At 46.4% G+C, this 24776-nt stretch overlaps 1 protein-coding gene, 1 long non-coding RNA gene and 2 other non-coding genes across 9 annotated transcripts; 3 read left to right on the plus strand and 1 right to left on the minus strand.

The window, feature by feature from the left end:
• Positions 1–747: 747 nt before the first annotated feature.
• LOC113450117 (uncharacterized) lies at positions 748–11392 on the plus strand. Of its 5 annotated transcripts, none has more exons than XR_015742662.1 (7): positions 748–988; positions 1833–2343; positions 3178–3285; positions 5581–5729; positions 6276–6369; positions 8697–8817; positions 11085–11392. It is a non-coding gene; the product is annotated as an uncharacterized LOC113450117 (long non-coding RNA). The 5 variants fall into 5 exon arrangements; XR_015742664.1 differs by lacking the exon at positions 5581–5729 and adding an exon at positions 10521–10739; XR_015742666.1 differs by lacking the exon at positions 8697–8817.
• Positions 3403–3535, plus strand: LOC113450139 (small nucleolar RNA SNORA5). Its single transcript, XR_003375902.1, has one exon. It is a non-coding gene; the product is annotated as a small nucleolar RNA SNORA5 (small nucleolar RNA).
• On the plus strand, positions 9222–9356 carry LOC113450138 (small nucleolar RNA SNORA5). Its single transcript, XR_003375901.1, has one exon. It is a non-coding gene; the product is annotated as a small nucleolar RNA SNORA5 (small nucleolar RNA).
• Positions 11134–24318, minus strand: LOC113450115 (immunoglobulin kappa light chain-like). 2 transcript variants are annotated; one of them, XM_087928859.1, is made up of 4 exons: positions 24148–24318; positions 19332–19664; positions 13155–13469; positions 11134–11282 (listed from the first exon to the last, which is right to left on the minus strand). In XM_087928859.1, exons 1-4 carry the CDS (start codon positions 24248–24250, stop codon positions 11134–11136), a joined length of 900 nt encoding a protein of 299 aa, XP_087784985.1. In that variant the 5' UTR covers positions 24251–24318. The 2 variants fall into 2 exon arrangements, with proteins under 2 accessions (XP_087784985.1, XP_026577052.1); XM_026721267.2 differs by having other exon boundaries at positions 11134–11279; positions 24148–24278.
• Positions 24319–24776: the final 458 nt, after the last annotated feature.

Below are 24776 nucleotides of genomic sequence, written 5' to 3' on the forward strand. Positions count from 1 at the left end.
GGAAATGTTGGGCTCCATTGTGGTCATAAATGGAGCACTACTTGTATATTTCCTGCGTTTTATAATGCACTTTTCTGCCCCTTCGGAGCCAAGGAAGACCTCAAATTGTTTGATGTTTGCCCATGAAACTTTCATTGGTGGAAATTCAAACTATAGTCCATCAAGAGCCGAAACGTGCTTAGAAAATATATTGGGAATGTGCAGAAATGAATAGATTAACACTTGCAATTAAAGGGAAGGAGCAAACTATTATAAAATATGGGAATTATTTTATCGATGGCTGGAGGAAAAAAATATGAAAGCTAGAAATAGCCAATAGATTCGTGAAATATAGAAAATAGCTTTATAGAATTAAACCTGTTAAGAAGGAGAGTGCTATAGAGATATATATTAATAAGATAAAAATAGATAATGAATGCCAAAGTAGTAGAACAGGGATGTCAATTTTAATTGCTATTGCACCAGATGATTGTACCCAGACGACACACCGTTAAATGGAAGATGAATTGTATGCAATTTAAAATATTTTTAGAAAAGACCATAGAGATACTATAGAGAAGAGCCGCGTACATCTCATGATGAATCCTGGCTAATATTGAGGCTAAGGAGCCCCTTCCACAGAGAAGAGTCGGGAAACCGATGGCTTGCCTTTAACAAAGATGGCGTCGGAGGCATTTCCGGCCGCTTCCCTTTCTTCGGCCATGTGAGAAAGCGCAGTGATTTGCCGTAGGAGGAAATGACGTCACAACGGTTTCCGGTTCTGAGCGGAGGAGAGCGCGTGGCCGGGCGAGCGGCATGGCGCCTGAGGGAGATGAAGAGCCTGGCGGAGGCGAGACGGCGGGAGGCTTTCAAAGCGGCTTTGGCGGCGGGGACAGGCTGAGGGAGGCCCAGTAAGCGCGGGGATAGGGCAGGGCCGCCGGCTGGGTTGAGGAGGACTTCATCCCGCAGAGTTCCTCGCCAGGCTCCAGGTTGGACTCGTCCTTCCGAGGTGGGTAAAATGAGGAGCCAGAGGGTTGGGGACTCTCTCTCTCTCTCTCTCTCCATGTCTTCTATCTATCTTCCATAGTTATCTATCTCCCTACCCCCGTCTCTCTATCTCCCTACCCCCTATCTATCTATCTATCTATCTATCTATCCATCCATCCATCCATCCATCCATCCATCCATCCATCCATCCATCCATCCATCTCCCTACCCCACTCTCTTTATCCCTATCTGTCTATCTCCCTACCCCCAATATCTATTTTCTATAACTATCTCTGTCTCTAGCTAGCTAGGTAGCTATCTCCATCTATCTATATCATATCTATCTACTGTATCTCTGTTTCTGTCTGTCTGTCTACATCCATATCTATCTATCTATCTATCTATCTATCTATCTATCTATCTATCTAAGCTAGCTAATTATTTATCTACTCTATCTATTCACCCACCCACCCATCCATCTTATCTATCTGTCATCCATCCATTTATCTACATCTATCATCCATCTGTCCTATCCATCCATTTATCTATATCTCTATCATCCATCTATCTACCCATATCTATCGGGGGTGGGGGGGGGGGGTTGTATAGGCATTGCATCATTGGTGCAGGCATGCGCACTTTTGGCTTGCGACGTGGGAAAGGTTAGCTATCACTGCCCTATACCATTTTATACAAATGGCCGTCCAATCTCTCCTTAAAAACTTCCAGTGTTGGAGCGTTTACAACTTCTGGGGGCAAGTTGTTCCACTGGATAATTGGTCTAACTGTCAGGTAATTTCTCCTTAGTTCTAAGTTGCTTCCCTCTCTGATTAATTTCCCCCCATTGCTTCTTTTTCTGCCTTCAGGTGTTTTGGAGAATAGCTTGACTTCCTGTTCTGAGAAGACTGCTATCATGTCACCCCTAATCTATGATCACCCGGGCTTGGCATGGAAACAACACCACCAGAACGAAGATTTAACTCCCCTTTTTTTGTTCCAACTCCCCCCCCCCCCCCCCCCAAAAAATCCCTCCGTTCACTGCAAATCCAGGAACAAAGCTCTAAGCATGAACCTCCAATAGTTCCTGGCTGCTATTAATCGAGAGGAGCAGCTCAGTTCTGAGAGCAGCCACAGTTCAGGGAAGTTGGTTCCAAGGAGTCCTCGTCACAGGCAAGAAGTCACTGGTACTACAGCATCACCCGGAGTATAACTGTGTCACTGCGACCTCACACATAGCCAGGCCAGCCTGGCAAACAAGGCAGACAAGCCCAGCGAAGTATCCAGAGGTCGGTAACAGCAGGTGAAGCTGGAAAAAGCAACGCTTGTTCATGACAAACATACCTCCCAGCTGCGTCTCTTTAAACTTCATTTCCCCAGGTGAGCTTTGTGAAGGGGTGGGGCGCCCTCCTCCCAAGTAGTTGGATTGCCTTGCGCTGATCCCGTCTCCACTCCATTCTCCCTGCTTGTGGGGAGGAGGTAATTGTTTGCTCCGCTGCCTGTCCTGTCCTCCCCCTCACCTGATCTCCTGCTCACCCTTGCTGGCGACCCTTCCCAGGACTGCCTCGTCCTGCTCCTCCGATCATTCTCCATCAGCTCAGTCTCAGGCTCCGACGGGGCCATGACATAGTCCTTCTGTTCATTAAACCAGCCATGCCCAGTTCCTGTAACTGTTCATTGTATGTTTTAGCCTCCAATCCCCTCATATCTTCGTTGCTCTTCTCTGCACTCTTTCCAGAGTCTCAACTTCTTTTTTATAATGTGGCGACCAAAACGGGATCCGTTATTCCAAGTGTGGCCTTACCAAGGCATTATGAATTGGTATTATAATACATTATAAAGTGGTATTATAATATGCTCATTATTATGAGCCATGGTGGCGCAGTGGTTAGAATGCAGTATTGCAGGCTACTTCTGCTGACTGTCCGCTGCCGGCAATTTGGCAGATCAAATCTCACCAGACTCCAGGTTGACTCCGCCTTCCGTCCTTCTGAGGTGGGTCAAATGAGGACCCAGATTGTTGGGGGCAATTATGCTGACTCTGTAAACCGCTTACAGAGGGCTGTGAAGCTCTGTAAAGCAGGATATAAGTCTTAAGTGCTATTGCTATTAATACTTCCTGTGATCTTGGTTCTGTTAACGCAGCCTAGAACTGTGTTGGCTTTTGGTTATAGCACGCGCCTGGCTCATAATTTTTAAACACTTATCTTCTAGCATTTTAATGTGAGGCCAGAGCAAGTTCTTCAATGGACATTGTCTCCAGACCTGTTTGAGGCAGAGACTGAAGATGAGAGCACCACAATAGAAAACAAGGCAAGAGAGGTAAGGCCAATGTAACAAGGTGTTTTTTTTTTTTTCTTGCATCAGAATTCTCTTCCAGCCTGTCCTGTTTTCTCACTGGTCCCTCAACCGTGAGTACCTTTGGCCAGGGGGAGTCTCTGCAGCTGTGTCAAATTCTTTCCCTACCTTTTCATGGTGGGCATTGGTCCAAACAGCTGCCAAAGTAATACCTGTAGTTCATGGGCCTCGGAATTCCTTGTGGATTCTGGGGATAGTTTTTCTGCAGACACCCTGTTTCTGCTCGTCCATTTTGTGTGTGGCATTAATGCAGACAAGGAGAAAAGTATTGATAAAGGAGAATATTCGTAGCTTGGGGTTGAAACTAGGAGTCCTTTGATGCTCTTTGAGCTTGGTTGTTTTCTTGCAGACGTTTCTTAACCCAACTGGGCAACAACATCAGTTCAAACCCTGCTCCCTTCTAGCGCTGATGATGTTACCTTGTTGGGTAATGAAATGTCTGCATGAAAATCATCCCAAAGGTGGTTTTTTCCCCCACCAAAGTCAACTGGATTTTCTTTGTTCTTCCTTGGTTTTTCCTTCCAGCAATCCCAAGACCACAGCCATTTTGCATTCTGATTCAGATAACCTTAATGATACAGATAAATTTCCGAGCATCCTGAGCGACTCTCAGAGAGCGAACAACCCAGATGACTGCAAAGGCTGGAAATATTTCTATATTCCCCGTCATTCAGTCAGAACTGAAAGATCTTCTTGGATGAGAAGCGAAATGTTTTCCAAAGCGGGGAAAAAAAAAACACAAAATCCAGTTGCCTTTTGAAAAACATCTTTGGGACAACCACGACCTGGATCAAATGAGAAACTTCCTAACAGCGTGGACAATGAACCAGTGGGACAGCTTCCCTCCAGAAATCGTGGGTGCTCCTTCGCTGGAGATTTTTAAGAAGAGACCGGACAGTCACTTATCCGAGAGTGTATAGTTTCTCCTGCTTGAGCAGGGGGCTGGACTAGAAGACCTCCAAGGTGCCTCCCATCTCTATGCTGTTCTATCATTGAGAATCTCCATGGATATCTGCTTGATATCGACCAAAACTTGGAGAGCACCAAGGACCCTATCAGGGAGAAAAGTTTCCAACAGGATTCTGCGTTAAACAGAATAAGTCCACCTTACTTGTCGCTTACTTAACTGGATGGGTTGAATGGATTTTAGAGAATAACGCTTGGCGTTCGTAAGAGTAGAACAGGGGTGTCAAACTTGATTTCATTGAGGGCCGCATCAGGATTGTGTTTGATCTTGGTTGAGGAGGTGTAGACCTGGCCAGAGTGGACGTGGCCAGTTTGACATCACTCATGTGAAGGGCACCTGTGGTGGCCAAATGCTAAGGCAGGACTTCCCTTAGACCCACCCTCATAATCTACCTTCCTTCCTTCCTTCCTTTCCTTTCCTTTCCTTTCCTTTCCTTTCCTTTCCTTTCCTTCCTTCCTTCCTTCCTTCCTTCCTTCCTTCCTTCCTCCTTTCCTTTCCTTTCCTTTCCTTTCCTTTCCTTTCCTTTCCTTTCCTTCCTTCCTTCCTTCCTTCCTTCCTTCCTTCCTTCCTTCCTCCTTTCCTTTCCTTTCCTTTCCTTTCCTTTCCTTTCCTTTCCTTTCCTTCCTTCCTTCCTTCCTTCCTTCCTTCCTTCCTTCCTCCTTTCCTTTCCTTTCCTTTCCTTTCCTTTCCTTCCTTCCTTCCTTCCTTCCTTCCTTTCCTTTCCTTTCCTTTCCTTTCCTTTCCTTTCCTTCCTTCCTTCCTTCCTTTCCTTTCCTTTCCTTTCCTTTCCTTTCCTTTCCTTTCCTTTCCTTTCCTTCCTTCCTTCCTCCTTTCCTTTCCTTTCCTTTCCTTTCCTTTCCTTTCCTTTCCTTTCCTTTCCTTTCCTTTCCTTTCCTTCCTTCCTTCCTTCCTTCCTCCTTTCCTTTCCTTTCCTTTCCTTTCCTTTCCTTTCCTTTTCCTTCCTTCCTTCCTTCCTTCCTTCCTTCCTCCTTTCCTTTCCTTTCCTTCCTTCCTTCCTTCCTTCCTTCCTTCCTTCCTTCCTTCCTTCCTTCCTTCCTTCCTTCCTTCCTTCCTTCCTCTTTTCCCATCTTTTTTCTTCCCTCTTTCTCCTTTCCTGTCCCTTGCATGCTCAAATGCAAAAGAGGAAACATCCCTCCTTCAGCCCTCTGCCCTCCCAAGCTCCGTTTTCGATGGAAGAGGGCTGCAGGAGGCCATCGCGGCTGAAAACGGGGCCCAGGGGTGGCCTCGCAATCCAGATCTAAGCACCCCTGTGTTCCGGATCCAGACCGCAGGTCTTGAGTTTGACACCCCTGGAGTAGAAAGCCTTGGTCTGATTTAAGCTGCCTTGACAGAAAGAGGTGTGAGATTTCTCAAACCAAACCAGGCAGTTGGGTGGCATCCGGCCATGCATGACTTCAAGGCCAGTGGTAACAAATACAAGGTAAGCATGTAATGTGAACCGTGAAGAGACCTGATGAAGATTCACGGGTAATCTTGGCTTATGAAACTGACTTGACAAAAGAAGGGACGTGTCAACTCGTAGAATATTTCTATGGTCTTTTTAGAGTTGCCAACAGAAAGAGACTGGGGAGCAGTGAGGCAGCTTGGAAATCGAAAGTGCATCCCATAAATAGTTTTTCAAAGATAGGAACAAGGTGACTGAAGTTTCTGCCATGCAAATTTCTACCTGGAGAGCATGATGGATGACTCTTGGCTATGGAGGTGTCCCATTGGAGAATATGAATTAGGATACATCCATGGGGTGTGGGGGAAAACCAGGGTCAAGGGTGACAATGAAGGATGTGTCTCAGAGTCGGCTGCACCCAAGGCAATGCCGGCATGTTAACTCTCAATAAATCCTTTTTAAGTTTTGGAAGTTTGGCTCGAGACTCATGATTTAATTGCAGGAATCCTGACAGGATGAGCATCCGTTAAGGAAATAATTGCTTCCTTAACTTTTTCCCACTCTCTTTTTTTTTCTCTAAAGGAAACTGAATTTCCCTCTTTTGTAGAAGATTCCAGATTAAGGTGGCGGATGTCGTGCCCATCTAATGGTTGCGTTCCCTTTAATCTTCGCAGAGGTGAGTAGCAAGGAAACAAGGAACAACTTTGCTTTCGAACGGTCTCCTGCACGATTACAGGTAGTCCTCGGCTTAGAACAGTTTGTTTAGTGACCGTTCGAAATGGCGACGGCTCTGAAAAATGACTCTTTCCCACACTTAGGACTGCTGCAGCCTCCCCATAGTCACGTGATCACAATTCAGACACACGCCAACTGACTAGTATTTATGACAGCCACATCACGGTCTGATCTCAGCATGGTATATAAAATCATACATTGCAATGTCCTACCTGTCAATGAATCCTTCAGCTTCAACCATAACAACACAAGAGCAAACAATAGATACAAACTCAAGTTTAATCGCACCAAACTTGACTGCAGGAAATACGACTTCAGCAACAGAGGGGTCAGTGTCTGGAATCCTCTATCTGACTCTGTGGTTTCTTCCCCAAACCCCAAAAACTTTAACCTTAGACTGTCTACTATTGACCTCACCCCTTTACTAAGAGGTCTGTAGGGGATGTGCATAAGCGCACCAATGTGCCTACCGTCCCTGTTCTATTGTTTCTTTTTTCCTTATATGTATCAATTTCATGTATTCATAACTATGTTTATATTTATACCCTTATCTTGTAAACGATTGACCAATCAAAAATAAATAAAAATAAATTGGGTGAAAAAATTCTTGTTAAGTGAGAAATTCATTTTAAGTGAGTTTTGCCCCATTTTACGGCGTTTCTTAAATTCGTTAAGTGAATCACTGCAGTTAAGTGAGTCACATGTCATTAAGTGAATCTGGTTTTCCCATTGACTTTGCTTGTTGGAAGGTGGCAACGGGATCCCGTGACTCATAAATATGAGTCAGTTGGCAAGCACCTGAATTTTATTCATGTGACGAGGGGCAGGCTGCAACAGTTATATGTGTAAAAAAGATAAGTTTTTTTCTGCGCCATTGCAACTTCAAACGGTCACTAAACAAGCAGTTGTAAGTCGAGGACTGCCTATCTACATGTCATGCCCTTGGTAGAGTCGGACTCTGAGGGAGAGGAGGAACAGCCGACGGAGTGGAGGTGTGGCTCCGGAGGTTGTGGATGAGGCTGGGGAAGGGCAGAGGCCGGCTGGGCAGTCAGAGGAGGACCCAGGCCCATCCCCTCTCCATCCTAGCCACACGCAGGGAGGAACTGAGAAGGAAACAACTTGGCTTACGAGAGAGGAAGCGGCCCTGATTCCCCCTCATTGGTTGCAGCCGGGGAGACTAGTATATAAGAGAGAGGATTAAAACACAGCGTTGCCAGTAGCAAAGTTATCTTCGTTGGCGTCCTTCCAACAGACTGTGCCTTGTTATCTCCTTGAAATTGGTAATTACTTATCCTGGTCAGTTGTGGAAATTCCGTCATTGTAGTTTGTTTTTTATTTCACCTCTATCTGCTCATTATGTTCGGACGGTGTTGCTTTCTTTTGAAGACTATTTTTGAATAAATTTTATCTCCAACTGAGAATTATTGAACAGCGGGGCCAAGTTGGAGGCATTAAAAGACATTTATTTACGTTTTGGATTTTATTCTGTTTGTGTTACGCTCTCGGGCCATTATAACATGCATAAATGTTTTTTTTTAATATTTTTTTTCAGTTTTCCACATTTTAAAAACTTTTTTAGTGAACAGCATGATTCCAGGTTTTCACATTTCCATGCAAACGTTACCATAATTAGATACTCATCTTTCACATTTAGTTTCATATCTTACCAATATTTTACATACTTTCTGTTATTGTATTTTTTCCCAAATACTTTCCTCCAGCTTAAACCTTAAATAAATCTCATACCTTCATGTTGTGACTCGGAGGTCTGAATCTGCCTTGTTAGAAAATACAGACTTAAGAAATGAGGAAGAGAGGGATTTGGCCTCTAGATTTGAGCCTGCTTTGCTGGAAGACACAGGCTTGAGCCAGGAAGAAGAGGAGGATTTGGCTCTGAGGTTTGAGCCTGCGTTGCTGGAGGGTTCGGAATCATCTTCCTCCCCAGGACCTTCCTCCCTGGTTGTGCCTCAGGTGTCGGCAGATAATCAGGAGAGCGTGCTGGAGTCTTTGGCTGAGGATCAAGCCGAGGAATGTTGGTTTGATGTGAGGCAAAGACGCAGGCATAGGCGCGAGATCCAACGTAGAAGGAAAGGACAAATCAGGGACTGAGATGAGAGACTGACATGCCCCTCAGGGAATAAAAGAGGGAGTGTTAGCTCTGAATCCTTGTTCGGGACAACTTGTTTATTTGGGACTGAAGCTTTGACAAATTATCTGTGAGGCGTTTGCCTTTGATTTATGGTTTTGTCTTGTTATCGGACTTGGCAGGCAGCTTTCGGGAAAATTGCCACGGATTCCTCCAGTCAAAGGAATTTAACTCTCTCGTTCCTGGTCCTGTCTGTTTGCTTATATTCCTTTGGAAATTTGGACTCTCATCTCGTGGTCACAGGTGAGACAGAACACCTTCATATTCATTATCCTTTTATACTTTTATCTGTCAGGTTTACAATTTCATTGCATATTCTTATTTCATCATTTCACAAATTCTAATTCGATTCAAACATTTCAAAAAGATTCCCCCCCCCCAATTACTAATTTGAGTGTGCCATCCATACAGCTTATATATCCTTTTAAATTCCAGTATTCATTTAACTTAATTATTGCCTAAAAAATTAATAATCATAATCTCCTAACTATATAACATATATACCTTTTAGGTCAGCATGCGTAAATGTTAAATGATGTATTTATGATCTATTTCAGGAAATGGGTTCTTGTCTCTTAAGCTCCAGTTTCTAGGTTAAAATTATCACAGGAACTGCTTTCTTTTCTCTCTGAACCGGCGCCTCCAAGTGCAGCCATGTCAAATTCGGTCCCTGCCTGCTCCGTGGTGGGAACCGGCCCTGAGGCTGCCACATCAGAGCTGTAGTTCATGGGCCTCTGGTTCACGTAGTTGGACCCGGGGATAAAAATAGGCTACAGACATGTATGGTATCTGGACGGGTATGGTTGGCAGGATATAGGTATAGGACGGGATAGTATAGGACGGTGGTCGGCAACCCGTGGCTCTGGAGCCACGTGTGGCTCTTTCATCCCTCTGCTGCGGCTAGCTGTCGCTGGTTGGCTCCACAGTTAAGAGGGCTTCCGGTTAGGACAGGTAGAAGAAAAAGGACGCCATGCTAGGAGGAGACTCTATGGTGGGGGAACCAGACTTCCAGTTGACAAGAAAAAGGATGCTGTGCTAGGAGGAGACTCTATGATGGGGGAGAGCGGACTTCCGGTAGGCAGAGGAAAAAGGACTCTGCACTAGGAGAAGACACTATGGTGGGGGGAACCGGACTTCCGGTCATCTCTGGAATTGATAAGGATTTTGGTTAGGATAGGTAGAGGAAAAAGGACACCATGCTAGGAGACTATGGTGCGGCGGGAACCGGACTTCTGGTGGGCAGAGGTAAAAGGAGGCCGCGCTAGGAGGAGACTCTATGATGGGGGAAAGCGGACTTCCGGTTGGCGGAGGAAAAAAGGATGCCGCGCTAGGAGGAGACTCTATGATGGGGGGAAAGTGGACTTCCGGTGGGCAGAGGTAAAAGGATGCCGCGCTAGGAGGAGACTCTATGATGGGGGAAAGCGGACTTCCGGTGGGCAGAGGTAAAAGGATGCCACGCTAGGAGGAGACTCTATGATGGGGGAAAGCGGACTTCCGGTTGGCAGAGGAAAAAGGATGCCGCGCTAGGAGGAGGCTCTATGATGGGGGAAACTGGACTTCCAGTCAGCTCCAGAATTGAAAGCGAAGCTTCCGGTTAGGACCTTTGTCGCTCTTGTTTTAAGCAGGGGGTTGGACTAGAGAAGCGGGTTGGACTAGAAGACCTCCAAGGTCCCTTCCAACTCTGTTATTCTGTAAATCTGCCTCCCACTCCCAAGCCCCAAAACCAGTCCAGAAGGATACCATGCTCAAAAAGCCACTGAGAAGTTCAAGGGGCAGAACTCTCATGGTCGTTTCTCTAATGTCCATCTTTTAAAAAGTGTTAAACTAGACCAAGATTAATAATGCAGGTAGTCCTCGACTTAACGACCACAATTGAGTCCAAAAATTACATCGCGAAGCGAAGCATTTGTTAAGTGAGTTTTGCTCTGTTTTCATTTTTGCCACAGTTGTTCAAACGAATCACTGCAGTTCACTGTTACGTCAACCACATGGTTGCTAAGTGAATCTGGCTTTCTCATCCACTTTGCTTGTCAGAAGGAGGGGGGGGTGTCACATGGTCCCAGGACCCCGGCAATCGTCATAAACACGAGTCAATGGCCAATTGTCTGAATCCCCCCACACAAGCATGAGGATTGCTGCATCGGTCATAAGTGTGAAAAACGGCCGTAAGTCACTTTTTTCCAGTGATGATGTAACTTTGAACGGTCACTAAATGAACTGTTGTAAGTCGAGGACTACCTACAATTCAACTTTTTTTTTTAAAAAAAGTATTTAAACATTTTGAAGATGGGTTCATTTAATTTTGGAATCCAAGAGGATGGGAAGTTGATATCTCTCTCTCTCTCAATCTCTCTCTCTCTCTCTCTCTCTCTCTCTCTCTCTATATATATATATATATATATATATATATATATTCCTTCTATACATTTGTAAACAATACAGATCATTACAGAAAAAAAGCATTGTACATTTATAAAAAAAAAATAACATTCTTCTCAATTTCTTGGCAGATCTTCTCTCATCCAGGATGTCGTCGGGAGTAGTAGTTAAATCGGAATTTCAGCCTTGGGAAGATGGGTCAAAAGGTCTCGCAAGGCAGCTTCCACGCGCCTTCATTTTGAAAAGACTGGCGAAGAAAAAAAACAGTCCCGTTTTGTTCAGGAAAAGGCCCAGATAGAGACCCATCATGGATCGTTGCAGTGAGCCTGCTGGGGAAAAGACGGTGGATCATTTTAATTTATTTGTAATAAAAGCTGGAAGTCTTTCGTTTAATAGCTTCCTCTCCTGAGTGGAAAAAAAAAAAAAGTATTTCGAAACACGTTTGCTTGTTCTAGTCTTTCCCCATTTCCGTATAGCTCGCAATGTTTCACTTCATTTCCCAATGCCTTGATTTTAGATGAATTAACAGATCCACACCAGAGGTGGTGAATTAAGCAGGTTCTGACCGGTTCTGGAGAACCGGTGGCGGAAATTTTGAATAGTTGGGAGAACCGGCCAATCCCACCTCCGACTGACCCCGCCCCCATCTCTTCTCTGCCTCCTGAGTCCCAGCTGATTGGCTGGGTCTCCTTTGGTTGCCCTGCACAGGAGAACAGAGCTGCAAAGCAGGTTATTGGGGTGGGGAGGGAATGGGATTTTGCAATAGCCTTGCCCCTGGTGGGAATGGGAAATTTTGCAGTATCCTTTCCCTGGCACTCCCACCAAGCCACACCTTGCCCACCAAGCCCCGCCCACAGAACCGGAAGTAAAAAATTGGATCCCACCACTGATCCACACCCTTTATTTCATTATACAAGATACGTTAACACTGGCTTCACATTGGGAGTAATGGGAAAACAACACAAAATGGTTTGCACAGACATCTTTTGCCCACCAGTTCTGCATTTCTATAATGTTAATCTCTCACAGCTTGTTGGCCAGAATTCTTCCAAATAGTATCCGATATTCTTTATTTACTGGATTGTTATCCCGCCTGTGTTATTTTGTAAGCAACTCAAGGCAGTGAACATACTCCTTCCTCCTATTTTCCCCACAAAAACCACCCTGTGAGGTAGGTTGGACTAGCCCAAAGTCATCCAGCCAGCTTTTATGCCTAAGGTCGGACTAGAACTTTTAGTCTCCTGGTGATTAGCCCAAAGTCACCCAACTGGCTTTCATGCCTAAGACGGACTATAATTCTCCATCTCCTGGTGATGGGCCCAAAGCCTTCATGTCTAAGGCAGGACTAGAACTCAAGTCTCTTGATGATTGGCTCAAAGTCACCCAACTAGCTTTCCTGCCTAACTTCGCTCATTGGAAGGTCGCAAAAGACGATCGCCTGATTTGCCAAGCATCTGAATTTTGATCCCATGATGATGATGCAAAGTTCATAACTCTAAAAAAATGATTATAAGTTACTTTTTTTCAGGGCCGTTGTAACTTAAAAACAGTCACTAAATGAATTGTTTTATATCGAGGGTGACCTGCATTAACTGTGCACAAGTCAACAAAGTTCTGACCCAGTTCCCCAAGCACCACAAACCCTCTGAAGTGAACTCAAAAGATTCCTTTAATTAGGAATGCCAGCAGCTCTGCCAAAATAGTTTCTCTCCTACCATAGGCTAACAAGTCTGTCCGGCAAGGAGATGAATAGTTGTGTGCCACATCTATTCATCTCCGCCCCCTGACTTTTATCCCCAGAGCTAGGGTGGGGCTTCGCTAGCAGAGGTGGCTCTTCCGTCCCAAGGTCCGGCCCATAGATTTCCACTGCTCTCCTCTCCTCTGCCTCCTGTGCATCCATATGTCAAGCACTGGACCCAGTTGTTCCTCCTCTCCTTCATCAGCCACCTCCAGACCTGGGGGTTGTTGACGCCCCATCTGAGGACTAAGATGGCCGCTGCCTCCATCTCTAACAGCTCTGTTCCCCCTCGGAGCTCTCAGGTTGATGCTGACCCTGACTCCCACGCCGCCTCCTTGTCTGATTCACCTGCTGGAGGGACCGCCAGCCGACGGGCCACAACACGTAATTTGGACTCAACCTGGACTGACATGGGGAAGGAGAAAATGGAAGAAAAACTCCTCAACCTCCCCTCCCCACTTACCTTCTCCCAGTTCCGTCTTAATAAACAGCCTTCTTGTAGCCTTAAATACCGTCGAGTTATGTTTAACCAGACAAGTGAAGAGCGAGGCGTTCCAATTTTCGGTGGCTATGATTTCCAGGGAACTCTGGCGAGAGTACGTCCCGTTTGCATTCAAAGTTGCCCTAGCGGACTTTCCTTTCCCGCTGGGATTCTTGCAAAACAAGTCCACTTTGGCCACGTTTGGATAAAAATATTCTGCGTTGCAAGTAACCGTCACTGAGGTGTTCAGCTGGATGGGAGAAAGCGGGTCGGTCTCTAGACGTACCGTGGGAGGAACTGAGCAAAGAAAACCAAAGAGTTTGATCAAAAGAAGCTCCTGCACGCAGATGCGGCTGGAAGACTTAATGGGGTTTGCTCTCTGTGGTATAGGTGGAAACAACCCCTGTACGAAAAATCCAGAACCTGGTTTGCAGGAAGCCCAAGATTAAATCTTAACCACCATGAACAAAGAAAAAAGAAAGAACTTGTGACCCAGATCTCCAAACACGACAAATGCTCTGAAGTGAACTCAAAGATTTCTTTTATTAGGTATGCCAGCAGCTCCGGCAAAAAAATTTCTCCCACCACAGGCTAACAAGTCTGTTAGTCCGGGAGGTGAATAGTTATCTGCCACACCTATTCATCTCCGCCCTCTGCCTTTTATCCCCAGAGCTGGGGTGGGGCTTCGTTAGCAGCCGTGGCTCTTCCTTCCCAAAGACCGGCCCATAGATTTCCACTGCTCTCCTCTCCTCTGCCTTCTGTGCATCCATATGTCAGGCACTGGACCCAGTTGTTCCTCCTCTCCCTCATCAGCCACTTCCAGACCTGGGGGTTGCTGACTCCCCATCTGAAGACTAAGATGGCCGCTGCCTCCCATCTCTTAACAGCTCCGTTCCCTCTTCCCCCTCGGAGCTCTCAGGTTGATGCTGACCCTGACTCCCACGCCGCCTCCTTGTCTGATTCACCTACCTGCTGGAGGGACCGCCAGCCGACGGGCCACAACACGTAATTTGGACTCAATCTGGACTGAGATCGGGGAAGGAGAAAATGGAAGAAAAACTCCTCAACCTCCCCTCCCCACTTACCTTCTCCCAGTTCCGTCTTAATAAACAGTCTTCTTGTAGCCTTAAATACCGTCGAGTTATGTTTAACCAGACCAGTGAAGAGCGAGGAGTTCCAATTTTCTCTGACAGCTCCGTTCCCTCTTCCCCCTTGGACCTCTGAAGTTGTCTCGATGCTGACCCTGACACCCACACCGCCTCCTCCTCTGATTTGGCTGTAGGAGGGTCTTGCGGCCGACAGGCCACAACACGACCTGAACCAATTCTTGGCAAATCTCTGTCCTCATTAATGTTTACTTTGGGCGTGTCTGGACCTTGCTACCATCAAAAAATATGAGTCAGTTGCAAAGCATCTGAACGTTGATCATGTGACCATGGGGATATCGCAACACTCTTTACAGGACTATTTACAGGAAACAAATTTGGACATAACTAAGCATAAAATGGGGCTAATGGAAAAAAGAAGAAATAGCACAAAAAATTAAAAATGCTAAGCAGAACTATTTTGAAGATGCAAACAAACCAGGCAGATGGCTAGCTTATAAATTGAGAAAGGAAAGAGACTTGAGAAGAATAAATCAATTGATAAATGAACGAGGGCATGCATGCTATGGAAATGCAGAGAAGAAAAAAATTATTCAAGATTACTATGGAAAACTGTACCATCAAGAGAATGTTCAGGAAGAAAGAATTCAACAATATTTACAGGAAGCAAATGTATGAAAAACTGTTGCAAGAGGCAAATGGACTTCCTAGTTTTGCTTTGAAGAGGTTTCACTTCTCATCCCAGAAGCTGCTTCAGCTCTGACTGGAAGGTGGGGAATGGAAGGGTTGATATTCCTTGCAGACAGCTGGTCATTTGCATCCTTCTAGAGAGGAGTTGAGGCCACTTGGAGGTTTAATCTGTGTCCTCTGGGTCACCTGAGTGGTGCAAATGGGTGTGGAGCCTTCCTGCAACTGCTGAAAGGACTGTGTGAGAAGCGTTAATAAAGTATCCTTTTTATGACTCAAATCTCACGTTGAAAGATAGCTTATGTCCTTGAAGTAAGGGAGTGCAGTACCAGACACCAGTTACTTTTTTGGAACGCCTTTGAAGCGCTGGGAATTATCAAGAAGAAAGTGTCTGTTATGTGCTGGGTACCAAAAAGATAATAAAATGTAACTTGTATCCTGAAAGATGTATTGTAAATCAAGCCATTTGGATACCGGGGAGAGAGGAGGTAGTTTTAGAGTATAAAAGTAGAGCGAAATCTATGTTTTTCGTTCCTCCCAGCTGCCTAGGGTGGAACCCATCTGCAGATGTATATCCAATAAAGCCTCCTTCCTTGGATCAACTTTGAATCCTGGTGGTTTTTCTTTAGCCACAATCTCACAACTGTGTTGTAGAATGGAGATAGATTCTGTCGTATCTCCCTCCCTCTGTTGAGAAAGGGCTCTTTTATTTGGAGATAGGTGGCTTCTTGGACCCCTCTTTCAAACCAGTGGCCCTCTCGGTCCAAAATGCGGACTTTGCTGTCTTCAAAAGAGTGGCCTTTGTCTTCTAAATGCAGATAGACTGTTGAATCTTGTCCTGATGGTCAGAGTATATTCATGAACTGGAATAGAGTAACTTGGTAACAAGGTCAGCCAATGAATAGGTATAGCAACTAAGTCAACCAATGAGGGCTGTTTTTGGAAACTGAAACTAGATGTAGCCTAGGCTGGAAACTGAAACTAAAACTAGCCTAGGCTGGAAACTGAAACTAGAAGTAGCCTAGGTGGGAAACTGAAACTAGAAGTAGCCTAGGCTGGAAACTGAAACTAGAAGTAGCCTAGGCTGGAAACAAACTAAAACTAGCCTAGGCTGGAAACTGAAACTAGAAGTAGCCTAGGTGGGAAACTGAAACTAGAAGTAGCCTAGGCGGGCAACTGAAACTAGAAGTAGCCTAGGCTGGAAACTGAAACTAGAAGTAGCTTAGGCTGGAAACTGAAACTAAAACTAGCCTAGGCTGGAAACTGAAACTAAAACTAGCCTAGGTGGGAAACTGAAACTAGAAGTAGCCTAGGCGGGAAACTGAAACTACAAGTAGCTTAGGCGTGGCTCTGTGTTAAGCTCTGCAACTCTGCAGGTATGTTAAGCTCTGCAGCTCTGAAGCTATGTTAAGCTCTGAGTCTGTCTATTGAAGATGAAACTAACTTGCTTGCTGAAGACTGGAGCTCTGCTCTGAACTTGCAACATGCTTCTGTTTGAGTTTGCTCCGCTTTGGAGAAATCTACAACTGGTTTGTAAAATCTTATGTTCATAAAGATGTTAAATGAAGCATCGGCCATCTTTGTTTACTTTTCCGTCACTGAATTATCGCTGTGAAACACTCCATACTGATGGGTTTGTCCTCCTATGTTGCGCCATGTGTTTACGAAGTGGCTGTTTTGTTTCCCAAATGTACAGATCTGCACATGGTTCACTGCATTGTAGTGCATATAATGGATATTGGAATAAAATCCTTCCATTTTCCCCACTATCTAGTCAGAGCCGAAGAAGTTTCTTGGATGAGAAGCGAAACACCTTCAAAGAAAAACCAGAAAGTCCAGTTGCAGACATGATATCCTTCTGATTAAAATCGGAATTCCGATTTTTTGGGGAATCACCCCCCCCTCTCCCCCCTTCTTCTCCTCCTTCCCCTCCCCTCGGAGGCCCCGAGTCAAGAGTTGCTACCGCTGGCACGGCTCCGCGCGGCTTGGGAAGGGAAAGGCAAAAAGGAAGAGCCGCGGTGGTGCTTTGCAACGGCAGCAGCGGCTCCTGGTTTTGTCTTTCCCTTCCTGAGGCAACGAGGGACTGGAGCTGCGCGGAGCCACGCCAGCAGTAGCAACTCCTGACAGCCCCAGCCGGATACCTGAGTGGAGCCCAGGCGGTGCGAAGCGGAGGCTGCTGAGCGGCAGGAAAAGGGAGCTGGGCAGCCACAGACCAGCCTCCGTGCAACACGCCACCGCCCGGCCCTGGTGAGGGAAAGCAGCGGGCGCTCTCCGGGTGGCGGCCTTGGCCCCACCACCAGGGAAACGGCTGCCCAGCTCCGGAGCTGATCCACACCTGACCAGCAGGAAAGGAAGGGTGTGTAGCATTGGTGGTGTGTGCGCGATTTCTTGGTGCGCAGCGGGGGGGTCTCTTGGCCGGCCCCAATTTTTTTTTCAGGGGGGAATATCATGCCTGAGTTGCCTCCTGGGGGAAAAAAAAGGACTTTTGGGACCACCATGACCTGGGCGATGGACAATCTCCATCGACATCTACCACTTGTAACTTAAAATGGTCGCTAAATCCATGGTCGTAACTCAAGGACTTACTTGGATGGTCACACATTTGCAAATGCTGATCACACAGGATTCTAAGTGCTGCAAACCACTGTAATTATGTGCCAGGGGACAAACAATGAGATAAATGTCAGGGGAAAGCAACCAGAGCCACACATGAAAAATGAAAGTGACTAACTTTATTGTTTACCACCTCTATTACAAGAATTTTCCCCAGATTGCTTGCCTTCCCCTTAGGAATGACCAGATAATGCAGGGGTGACCAGATCAAGGCCAGTGTGTCAGGATTCCGGCAGTTACCCCCATTTAAATCATGAGTTGAGCCAAACTTCCAAAACTTCAAAAGGATTTATTGGGAGTTAACATGTCCGGCACTGCCTGGGTGTAGCTCGACTCTGAGGCACCTAATTCATTGTCACCCTTGACCCTGATTTTCTCCCCACCTCCTGGGTGTATCATAATTCCTATTCTCCGATGGGACACATCCTTAGCCAAGAGTCATCAATCATGCTCTCTCCAGTTAGAATTCTGCACGGCAGACACTTTGGTCACCTAGTTAACTATCTTTGAAAACATTTATGGAATGCACTTTCAGTTTGCAAGCTGCCGCACTGCTCTCCCCTCCCTTTCTGTTGGCAACTCTTAAAAAGGCCATAGACATATTTAATGAGTCGACACCTTGTGCCAGATCCAGCCTGTGAGGTCCTTAGATCCAGTCCGTGGGGCTACCCCGCGGTGCCCTGCCGAGCTCCATTTTTGCTGGCAGAGGGTTTCAGGGAGCCGTCACAGCCGAAAACGGAGTTCAAGAACCCGTTTTCACTGGCAGAGCATTTGGGCCGCTACAGGCACCCCCAACACAAGTGATGTCAAGCAGGCCATGATCACCCCGCCCCCCCTGAGATCAAACCCATCCCTGATGCAGCCCTCAATGAAATCCAGTTTGACACCCCTGAGATAAAGCTGCTTGGATCCTGGGTGTAAGTCAAGCTTATGCTGCTTGGCAGCTGGGTAAGGATGCCAAGCTACCGTATTTTTCAGAGTATAAGACCCTCCAAACTTTTAAGACGCAACTAGCTTTTTGGGGGGAGGGGACACGAAAAAGAAAAATGCCTCTGCCAGCAATTTACCTCCATGCAGCAAACAGCAAACAGCCTGTTTTAGTGTCAGCGCAGTCTGATTTAGGAAAAAGCAGCTGGTTGTTGGTTGGATCGGCTTCCTGATGATCAGCTGTTTCAGGCTGCAGGGATCACCATCACGTATTGCTGCCTCAGCGTGCCCCATTTTTGGCCCCCGCATCCCGTTTTCGGCCTCCTCACCTTTTTCAGCCTCCACGTGCCCCTCTTTTGGCCCATTCCAAGTGGCGGGGATCGAAATGGGTGGAAAACGGGCCACGTAGAGGCCCAAAAAATGGGATGCGGTGGCCAAAAGAGGGATGCGCTGAGGCAGCAGTAGGCTACGGCGATCCCTGCAACCTGAAATAGCTGATCGTCGGGAGGCCGATCCAACCAACAATCAGCTGCTTGTGCTAATCGGGCTGTGCTGAAGCTGAAAGAGGCTGTTTGCTGCAAGGAGACTAATGGCTGGGAGGCAGAGGCCGAAGGGTGGGCGGGGCTTTGGCAACTTTCGCTGTATAAGCCACACAGACATTTCCACCCCCTTTGGGGGATGGAAAAAGTGCATTTTATACTCCGAAAAAAAACGGTAGTTCCCTGCTTAATCCCTCCGTCCATCCTGGCAGTTTCCCCCACAGATTCACTCCGCAATGTCTCAGTTGACGAGAGCGGATCTCCCTCCCTCTCCAAACGGCACCTACCTATCACGTAGACTGCAACCTCTTTCGTTAGATTAGATTCTCCCCTTTGGAGGACTTTATTGATCGTAAAGCAGCGGTAGGTCCCGTTATCATCAGGTTCCATGTTGCTGAGGCTGATGCTGAAATCCGTTCTCGATCCTGGCGCGAGCCTCACCCCGCGAGAAACTTGGTAACGCTCCCTGTACGTTAACTTCGGGTCATTGCTCAATTCTTTGTACCATTTTGCGGTAGTTGGCAGATCCATCTGAGTCAGGGTACAGTTGAGAGTGAGGGTCTTGCCTCCTGTGATTTGTATGAACTCAGGTTCGATGCGTAGTCCGGGACCACCAACCGCTGAAATGGAAAATAGCTTCTGTTTATTATTATTATTACCTTTATTGTCAGAGTACAACATGTGCACAATGAGATTGGCTGAGCATCCCTTCATGCACGCCCCCTCAAACACAACTCACAGTGAGTTAATCCAGTCCAACCTTATTACGCTATGTGACCTTGTTGCACAACGCACCGGCCCCGCAAGTCTACTGTGTTGACGCTATTTTCCGTTCAGGAGTCTGGCAGCCGACGGATAGAAACTGCTCTTCAGCCTGTTAGTGTGGCTGGCTATGCTTCCTGGGTGTCAGGATTCGCCATGTGTGCTGGCTGAGAGAAGGTTAGCACTGGAAGCTTCTGCCTTACACTGTTATTTAAAGGTATAAACCCACCCACCTAAATGCTCCTATCTCCTATCCACGCCCCCTAATTATTCCCTTAATCATCCCTTACTCCCATCATCCGGTTTACCTAATAAGCCGACTATTTCCTTCCCTATCCATCGCTCATGATTCCTATCTCCTTGTGAGTAAACTAAATAGTTACACACACACCCATCGCCCGTTCCTCCATCACAGTTACTGGCTGAATGTATAAAGGCAGACAGATAAAACTCCACAAAGGCATCCATACAAGGTCTTATTGAATCATCAGGCTTCCTCAAATATAACTCACGGTTACATCGAGATTCATCTCAGTGTCCAATTCTCTGCATAGCCGACTTATCTTTCTCAGTTCAGCTTCGGCAGAATCATCAAATTCATGTCTAACAATCCATCGAACACAGACAGGAGTTTCCTTTCAAGTTACGGATGGCTGTGGATCCCCTCGCACGTCATGATTCTCCGACGCTGCAGTTGTCGCAATTACCCAGAAGTATCTATCATCGGCAGGGTGCGACAGCTCCTGCAAATGTGCTGATGGGCTCAGATCATCTATCATCATCAACACTGTATCTCCTACCCGATGGTAGGAGAGTGAAGAAGTGCTGACCAGGGTATGAGTCCCTGAGAATTTTCCTCACTCTTCTAAGGCAGCGAGCTCTAGCGAGGTCATCTAGTGGAATCAGGCAACAGCCCACGATGTTTTGTGCTGTGCTCACCATCCTCTGTAATGTCTTTCTACCCACAGTTGTCAAACCAGCATACCACACAGTAATGCTTTCTATGTGAGGATGCTTTCTATTGTGGACTGTTTATCTATTTGTTCTGGAGATCCAAAAGGGCCGTAGTTTGAGCAATGGGATATGTGGCAGGATTATTTAGGTCCCACTTCTGGGCCTGATGCCATCTTACTTTAACACTAGATTTTCCCTTCTGAACACCCAGCCCGAGTAACAGAGGGATTCAATCAAGAGCAAATGAGATAGATAGCACCACCACTAGATGGACCTGCAACTGGCTGACAAACTGTACTCAACGAGTAGTCCTTAATGGGTCTAAGTCTACATGGAGGGACGTAAGCAGTGGGGTGCCACAAGGATCCGTCTTAGGCCCAGGACTCTTCAATATCTTCATTAACGATTTGGATGAGGAAATAGAAGGGGAACTTACCAAATTTGCAGATGATACTAAGCTGGCAGGAATAGCCAACACCCAAAAAGATCGGCTCAAGATCCAGATGGATCTTGACAGACTTGAACCCTGGGCCCTATCTAACAAAATGAAATTCAACATAGAGAACAGTAGAGTCTTACACTTAGGCAAGAAAAACCCAAAGGACACATACAGACTGGGTGAAACCAGGCTTAATAGCAGGAACTGTGAGAAGGATCTCGGAGTCTTAGTGACAACCAGCTAAATAGGAGCCAGTAGTGTGCGTCAGCAGCCCAAAAAGCCAATGCAATCCTAAATTGCATTAACAGAGGGATACAATCAAGATCAAGGGAGGTACTAATACCCCTCTATAAAGCCTTAGTAAGGCCACACCTAGAGTCCTGCATCCAGTTTTGGTCACCACACTATTAAAACGAGATTGAGACTCTAGAAAGAGTGCAGAGAAGAGCAACCAGGATGATGAGGGGACTGGAGACTAAAATATATGAAGAACGGTTGCAGGAACTGGGCCTGGCTAGTCTAGGAAAGAGAAGCGCCAGGGGAGACATGATAGCAGTCTTCCAATATTTGAGGGGCTGCCCCAGAGAGGAGGCAGGGGTCAAGCTATTTTCCAAAAAGCCAGACAAAGAATAACGGACGGAAACTGATCAAAGAGAGATTCAACCTGGAAAGAAGAAATGTCCTGATAGCGACAACAATCAACCAATTGAACAGAAGTTGCCTTCAGAAGTCTTGGATGCTTCATTGCTGGAAGTCTACAAAAAATAGCCTGGACAACCACCATAATATAATGTATCCTGCCTTGAGCTGGGGACTCAACTAGAAGTCCTTCACGGTCTCCTGGTGATTGATCCAAAGTCACCCTGGTTTTCACGCCTAGAATGGGACTAGAATTCCCTATCTCCTGGTTTTTGGACTGCACTTTCACGACTAACCTGAACTGGCTCCTCATTATGATGATCGCTGTATCATTAGACTCTTGGGTTCTTACGCTGCACAAGTTCGAGTCCCCATCAGAGCTGTCTCTGGTTATAGAAAATGACGTATGCAGACCAATAGCTAAATATGAACTCAGCCCTGGAAAACACAACAGGTGAGAAAGAAACTCAAGTTCCCCTCCTTTGACTCTCTTTGATATAAGAAGAACAGATGGGGAAACACTTCCATGGTTCTGTTATTATAACTCAGGTCAATAAAGTTGAGTTTCAATGTTTTGGTATTGTTAGTTCCCCAATCTAGCTGATCTCAAAGGACTGACTCTGACATGAAGCAACAGAGCTAACCACTCCCTGACCACATATTGCAACAAAGATGACAGATTTGCAGATTAACAGTATTAGAAGGGACCTTGTAGGTCATCTACTCCAACCTCCAGCCCAAGCACCATTTCTGACAGATGTCAGTCCAGTCTCTTCTTGAAAGCCTCCAGGGATGAAGCTCCCACAACTTCCGAAGGCAAATTTCTGTTCCATGGGTTGATTGTTCTCACTGTCAGAAAATTTCTTCTTATTTCCAGATTTAATCTCTCCTTGTGCAGTTTCCATCCATTATTCCTTGTCTGGCCTTCAGGTGCTTTGGACAATAGCTTGATCCACTCCTCTCTGTTGCAGCCCCTCAAATATTGGAACACTGCTATCCTGTCTCCCCTTGTCCACTGGGCCTGGCTAGTCTAGGGAAGAGAAGGACCAGGGGAGACAGGATATCAGTCTTCCAATATTTGAGGGGCTGCCCCAGCAAGGAGGGAGTCAAGCTATTCTCCAAAGCACCCAAAGGTCAGACAAGAAATAATGGATGGAAACTGATCAAGGAGAAATTCATCCTGGAAATAAGGAGAAATTTTCTGACTGAAAACAATCAACTCATGGAACATAAGTTGGGTTCAGAAGTTGTGGTAGCTTCATCAATGGAGGCTTTCAAGAAGAGACTAGACAGCCATTTGTCAGAAATGGTGTAGGGTCTCCTGCTTGGGTGGGTGTTGGACTAGATCAGGGGTTGCCAACCTTTTGGACCTCAGGGACCACCAAACTCATAATTTTATATCCCGTGGACCACTAATATGGATTTTGGCTGCAGGAAAAAAGCCTGCAGGAAAATTCCCCACCCCGTTTTCTTACCAATCGATCGTTCTTTGTTTGGGATCGTAAGATACTGTCTCCTGCTCCGTTCTCGGGGGGCGGGGGAGGAGAGAGAGAGACTGTTGGCTTCATGCAAGGAAAACAGCAGAAGCCGCAGAAGTCTTTCTTTCTCTCCCCCAAACTACGCCAGAAAGGAGTCTTTGCCGGCGCAGCCTCTTGGAGCAGGAGGCCTTGCAGGGTCCCAAAGACTCATTTCTGGGGGAGTTTGGGGGAGAGAAAGAAAGACTTTGGCTGCTTTCCTTGCGTGCAGCCAAAAGCAGAAGAAGAAAGAAGCAGAAAGAAGCAGCCCGGTGGCCAGGCCAGGTGTGTGGGGCGAGTGGGGAAAGTTCCCCCCCCTCTGCTCTTTCCCCCCTCCCTCACTACCTTGTGTTGTTCGCAATGCAAACAACACAAGTCTTGTGTTCCCGCACAGCCTGGAGTAATTGCTTTGTGGGGGACATTTCTCTGCGGACCACCAAGTTTTTCTTTGTGGACCATCAGTGTTCCCCGGCCCACTGATTGGCAACCACTGGACTAGATGACCTACTAGGTCCCTTCCAACTTTGTACCTCTGTATTTGATGGTGTTCGAACTAGAGAGAAAATGCTACGCGAAAATCAAGATACCCAAGGACGACACAAGATTGAAGATGCCACACTCCAGAATTGGAGAGGAGGTGAAGACAACCTGAAAGCGACTTGGTGAAGAAGAAGATCGTGCAAGGACATGTCTTTGAGGCAGGTATAAGTGTGGGCAGCCTTTAATCCACATCTTTAAACAACCATTTACTAATCTCCCTGTCTTCCAGCTGGAAATCTGAGCAACAATACTCACTTATTTCCTGAAACGAACACATCCTCAGGTCTTGGAGAAGCAAGAGGGACCACAGCTGAAATGGACCCAGGATGGTCAAGGAGAAGGACCTCAAGGAAACCATGCTGGTAGCAGTGGGAGAAACATCTGGAGCTATTTCATCTCTGGATCCTCCCCGAAAGCTTTCTTTTCGAGACAAAAGGGGAACTTGCGTTTCCTGCTAAATAAATTTGAACCAATGGCCTCGTTTGGGACGGTTGCCCTATAAGAGAGTGACTAAGAAGAGATTCTGGAGTTGTAAATTTAGAATTCTCAAGACAGAGTTAATTAAACCGAGATGGAGACTTCAGCAGCAATTTCTGCTTCGTTTCACCCAGTTGGGTCATGAAATGTCTGCAAGAAAACCACCAAGCTCAGATAACTCCCTAAGGACCCCACAATCCTCCTCCCTCTCCTCTTCCTCCTCTTCTTCTTCCTCTCCTCCTCCTCCCCTTCCCCTCCTCCCCCCCCCACAAATCCCATTCCCTTCTAACACTGATGATGTTACTTAGTTGGGTCGTTGAAACATCTACAAGAAAGCAACCCAGCTCAGAGAGCTCTCTAAGGAACCCACAATCCTCTTCCTCCTCCCCCTCCCCCTCTTCTTCCTC

Source organism: Pseudonaja textilis, chromosome 3 (assembly GCF_049901715.1).
Source record: "Pseudonaja textilis isolate UNSWEBS1 chromosome 3, rPseTex1.2, whole genome shotgun sequence".
In the NCBI taxonomy this organism is placed as follows: Eukaryota; Metazoa; Chordata; class Lepidosauria; order Squamata; family Elapidae; genus Pseudonaja; species Pseudonaja textilis.